Raw genomic sequence first — 5,537 nt, 5'->3', positions numbered from 1 at the left:
ACTACAATTAAACTTGGCATCCTTCTCAAGAAGCTTGCAGCTTAGAGAAATCTTTGAAGAAGCGCCGGTAAAAACCTGCATGGCCTAACAAACTACGCACACCCTTCATCGAAGTTGGGGGTGAAAGCTTAGAAATCACCTCAATCTTTACCTTGTCAACTTCAATTCCATTTCTTGAGATTTTATGGCGAAGGACAATACCTTCCTCGACCATGAAATGACATTTCTCCCAATTTAGCACCAAATTTGTTTCTTCACATCTAGCCAACACTTTGTCCAAATTTGCAAGACAATCATCAAATGAATCTCCAACCACAGAGAAGTCATCCTTGAAAATTTCAAGGTAGTCCTCCACCATGTCAGTGAAAATAGCCATCATACACCTTTGAAAAGTCGTTGTTGCATTGCACAAACCAAATGGCATCCGCTTGAAAGCAAAAGTACCATAGGGACATGTAAAGGTTGTTTTCTCTTAATCTTCTGGAGCAATGAGAATTTGGTTGTAGCTCGAGTACCCATCAAAAAATAATAGAAAGCATGACCGGCCAATCTATCAAGCATTTGATCTAAGAAAGGAAGTGGAAAGTGATCCTTCCTTGTGACTTTGTTGAGCTTGAGATAATGCATACACACCCTCCAACAGGTCACTGTTCTTGTAGGAATCAATTCATTCTTGTCATTGGTGACCATCGTCATGCCCCTTTCTTTTACACACATTGAACCGGAGAAGTCCATGATCTATTGGAGATAGGGTAGACAACCCCGACATCTAACCACTTGATAATCTCCTTCTTGATAACTTCTTGCATAGCCTCATTAAATCTCTTTTGATGTTCAATATATAGTTTAACGCTATCCTCCAACTTGATCTTATGCATGCAAAAGGCAGGGCTTATACTTCGAATATCTGCCAAGGTCCACCCAGTAGCCTTCTTCCTCTTTTGTAATACTGCCAATGTGGAATCTACCTGCACGTTAGTCAAACAAGAGGAAAGAATAACCGGTAAAGTAGAACAAGGGCCAAAAAATTCATACCGAATATGTGGAGGCAATGGCTTCAACTCCAAGGTAGGTGGATCTTTATTAGAAGGCTTTGTAGGAGGAGTCTTCCTATTTTCAAGATCCAAGGATAATTTTCGGGGTGCATAGTTGTATGACCTCATTCCTTGCAAAGAGTTCACACATTCCATGAAGCCATCTATCTCTCCATCATCAAAGTTGAGCAAGACGACCTCCTACATATCACCAACATTGATTGTAGCACTTATATCATTAACAATGACACCGGTCACCAAGTACACAAACGAACACATCTAATTGCTATTTGATAGCCGCATGAACTTACACACATGGAATACCACTTATCATCACCAGCCCAGAAAGTGAGTTCTTCGATTTCAACATCACAAAGGGCCTTACCCATAGCAATGAAAGGTATCCCAAGAATAATTGGCACTTCATAATCAACCTAACAATCTAGAATGACAAAATCCGCCGAAAGAATGAATTTATTAACCAGGACCAAAACATCTTCAATCACACCCAACGACCTTTTCATGGTACGATTGGCCATTTGCAATCTCATAGAGGTAGGTCTTGGTTTCCCAATTCCCAAAGTCTTGAAAACCAAAAAGGGCATCAAATTTATACTTACCCAAGATCACAAAGAGCTTTAGCAAACTCGGCAGTTCCGATTGTACAAGGAATCGTGAAAGCACCGAGATTCTCTAACTTATAAGCCATTGAATGAGCAATTGCACTCACTTGATGAGTGACTTTGATGGTCTCAAAATTCATTGACCGCTTCTTTGTCACAAGATCCTTCATAAACTTTGCATAATCGGGCATCCGTTCCAAACCTTCGGCCAATGGTACATTGATTGAAAGACTCTTCATCATTTGAATAAACTTCTTGAATTGATTCTCACCATTTTTCTTGGCAAGTGTTTGAGGGTATGGAGGTGGAGGCTTAGGCAATGGTGCCTTAGCCTTTTGCACAACTGGATCTAGTATGTCAATAGTGTGTTCCCTGGACGGGTTCACCTCTTCTTGAGTCTCTTCCACACTATCATCAATATCAATTCGAACTTCCTCATTAGGTTGAACAACATTGTTTAGGATCTCTTCTTCTTGCATCACTTGATTATCATCAACAAGTCGCCTTACACTTGAGGTGGGTGCATTCCCGCCTATTCCACTTTTTGTGATAACTGCCATAGCATGCCCCGTATTTTTACCACCCTTTGGGTTTACTACCGTGTCACTTGGTAGTGCCCCCTTAGGACGAGAATTTAAAGCTTGAGAGATTTTCCCCATTTAAACTTCTAGGTTTCAGATTAATGTGTTGTGTGAGGAAAGTTAGGCATCCGAATCGGTATTCTTTTCCATCATTTGCTTGAACATACTTTCAATACGTCCCATCTCATTGTTTGAAGAACTTGAACCATGGAAAGGATAAGGAGGTGGGTTGATCGATTGTTGATACATTGAGGGCCTTTGAAAACCCGACCCCCGGTTGGCTTGATTGTTACTCCATTCACCTTGATTGTTGCCTAACCAATTTCCTTGGTTGTTTCCACTCCAATTCCCTTGATTGTTAGAATTTCAATTATCATGATTGTTTTGTGGTCGCCATTGTTGTTGGTTTGGGACTTGGAAGTTGTTTCTTTGCCCTTGAAAATAGTTCACATATTACACTTCCTCCTCTTGTTCATTATAAGAATCATATTGCTGAAAACCACCATCATATTACACATAGTTCTCCACTCGAGTTTGTACTTGTGGACCCTTGGTCCTCCTCTTGTTCACCATCACATTCACTCCCTCCATAACATTAACTTTCTTAGGAGCTTGTACTTGATTTAGTTGGGCCTTTCCTAGTTGAGTCATGGTAGCGGTCAATTCGGCAATGGCTTGCCCATGGTCTTGCAATTCTTTGTGAAGGTGGATCATATTCGGATCACCTTGTGGAACATTAGCCCCGTATTGCCAAGCCGACGACGTTTCCGCCATCTCATCCAAGATTTCACATGCCTCCGCATAATGCATAGTCATAAAGTTCCCACCGACTAGTTGATTCACTATACATTGGTTGGTTATGTTAATATCACGATAAAAGGTTTGTTGAATCATGTTTTCCGGCATATCCTTGTTGGGACATTCCTTAGCCATTGTTCTATAGCGCTCCTATATTTCATGTAGTTGTTCATTTGGCTCTTGCTTGAATGCCAAGATTTCATCTCAAAGTGTAGCCATGTGCCCGGGAGAGAAAAACTTAGCAATGAACTTTTTCGCCAACTCATCATAAGTGTAATTTGAATGGTTCGACAATCGTTCCAACCAATCTAAAGCTTTCCCCTCGTAGAGATGGGGAAAAGCCTTAGCCTAAATACATCCTCGAAAATATTAGTTTGCTTGCTCCCTCAACATGTATCCATAAAGCCCTTCAAATATTTATAAGTATTTTGCATTGGAGCACTGGTAAAGAAAGCTTGTTGCTCAAGCAAAGTAAGTATCACATTGGTTATTTGGAACTTGCCCGCCCTAATACGGGGAGGGACTATTACACTAGCATAACCTTCATTGGGAAATATCTGGTGTGGAGCCGCTTTTGGTGGAGGTGGAGTGGAACAAGAACGTTGTCATGTGGTACCAGGCCTCTCCAATTGGCTTGAGGCTCAAGAGGTACCTCCTCTACTTGTTCCTCCTCGCCATCCAATTCCCCCAAAGGCAAATTTCCGAGATCATTGTTCGCCATGTTTCTACCTAGAATTTCTCACATAAGTTAGTAACATGGAAGGGAAAAAAGATATTCCAAAAACACACTCAAATATATATCTAACCCCATCTTAACTCCTTGGCAACGGTGCCAAAAATTGATCCATATCCAATCCGCACTCAATAGTGAGTGAAAATTGTCGTTGGAAGAATAGTACCCAACAAGAGTCGGGGTCGATTTCCACAGGGAGTTTAATATGGATGTTAGTGTATACATTTGATGAGAGCAAATGAAATAACTAAGTTGTGCTTCCAAACAAAGGATTTGGTTTTCTTACTTCTAAATTATCACTAATAATTATAAGAAGAAACTAGAAAGCGAATGATTGTTTTTGTTATTTTTACCAAATGGTTAAAAGGTCTAGGGATGTGACCTTCACCTAGGTGTTTGCCTAATGGGTTAAGTACGTTAAAACTTGTTTTATTGATCGGGGTGTATTATATCTCTCAACTCTAAGTTACTCACTCAATACCTCTCGATCATAGAATGATTTTGCCCAATTGGCTTTCTCAAGCCCAAATGGGTATCAAGCTAAATGGTTGATAAGATTTCAAGTCAGGTTTTCCTTATCTCTAGTTCCAACCCTTTAATTAGGCTAATCAAATCCTTAATCAGCTCAATTTCTTGTTAGTCAAGCTTTTCTAGACTAGATCCCTCTTTCTCAAGTAAAGACCAAGTCAACAAAAAACATGAATCAATGTTTGCAATCATTAATTCTAAAATTAAAGAATAAACAAGGCTAAATAATCAATACTCATTCATAAACAAGCATTAAATTAAATACCCATAAGGTTTACACACTAGGGTTAGGTCACAACCCTAGTAAAATTCTAACTACTCATAGTAGAAAATGAAGAAAACAAAGAAAAAATATTAATTAAACTCATAATATAAGATTAAAATGATAAAGTATGATGTTTAAATCCTAAAATAATCACAAATTTCCTAAAATGGAAAATTACAACTGCTACAACTCCTTGAACTTCAAAACTTGACCTAAAAATATGATTCCCGTCTATTTATAGTGGCCCAAAATTCGCTGATAAAAATGCCCATCAGAATTGTGTGGCCACACATTGCTTGGTCTTGCCAGGACTTGGATTCTGCAGCCGCACCATTTGATTTGCTGCTGCAAGTCAGCTTCTGTGGCCGCACAATTCTTGTATGGTCTGCACTTCAGGCAAGGCTTCAAGTCTTGATCATTTGCACACTCTCTGAACTTTTGAGTTCTTTTCAGTGCAGACCCTGTTCTGCGGCTGCACAATTCATGTGCGGTCCGCACTTCTTCTTAAAATCTGTTGGGCTTCTTCACTAGTTCTGTGGCCACAAAGGGAATTCTGCGGTCCGCACTTTCTTCTGCGACCGCAGAAATACCTCTGCGGACCGCACTTCTTCTGTGCTACGCCCCTTCTTGCCTTGTGAGTCGAAACACTCCTTTTTGAGTCGGATTTCTTCATGAGAGTCCAAATTTCCAACATTCCTGCAATTTGTACACTTTCATTAGTGTTGGGAACATAAATCAATACTTTCAGACTAAAACAAAAGCAAAAAGGTGCTAATAAGTGGTCAAAATCCACACTTATCAGTCGGCCCAATGCGGCTATTCACCCGTTCAGTCTTTGCACTGCCTTGATGTCATTGACAACAGTGATATCTTTTATGTCCTTTATCTTTTCCGGGTTGATTTCTATTCCTCGGTTAGATACCATGAAACTGAGGAACTTGCCCGAGCCGACTCCGAAGGCACACTTCTCTGGGT

General features: G+C 40.1%; 1 protein-coding gene across 1 annotated transcript; it reads right to left on the bottom strand.

Annotated features, from left to right (window-relative positions):
• Positions 1 to 1,650: 1,650 nt before the first annotated feature.
• Positions 1,651 to 2,316, bottom strand: LOC138902229 (uncharacterized). The gene has a single exon (XM_070190077.1). It carries the CDS (start codon positions 2,314 to 2,316, stop codon positions 1,651 to 1,653), a length of 666 nt encoding a protein of 221 aa, XP_070046178.1.
• Positions 2,317 to 5,537: the final 3,221 nt, after the last annotated feature.

Source organism: Nicotiana tomentosiformis, chromosome 12, assembly GCF_000390325.3.
Source record: "Nicotiana tomentosiformis chromosome 12, ASM39032v3, whole genome shotgun sequence".
Lineage (NCBI taxonomy): Eukaryota > Viridiplantae > Streptophyta > Magnoliopsida > Solanales > Solanaceae > Nicotiana > Nicotiana tomentosiformis.
The sequence above is the reverse complement of the archived record's forward strand: the minus strand, read 5'-3'. Positions and strand labels throughout refer to the sequence as shown.

Bases quoted from the DNA above. Each gene is read 5' to 3' on its own strand.
- LOC138902229 (XM_070190077.1), bottom strand. From the start codon at position 2,316: ATGGGGAAAATCTCTCAAGCTTTAAATTCTCGTCCTAAGGGGGCACTA.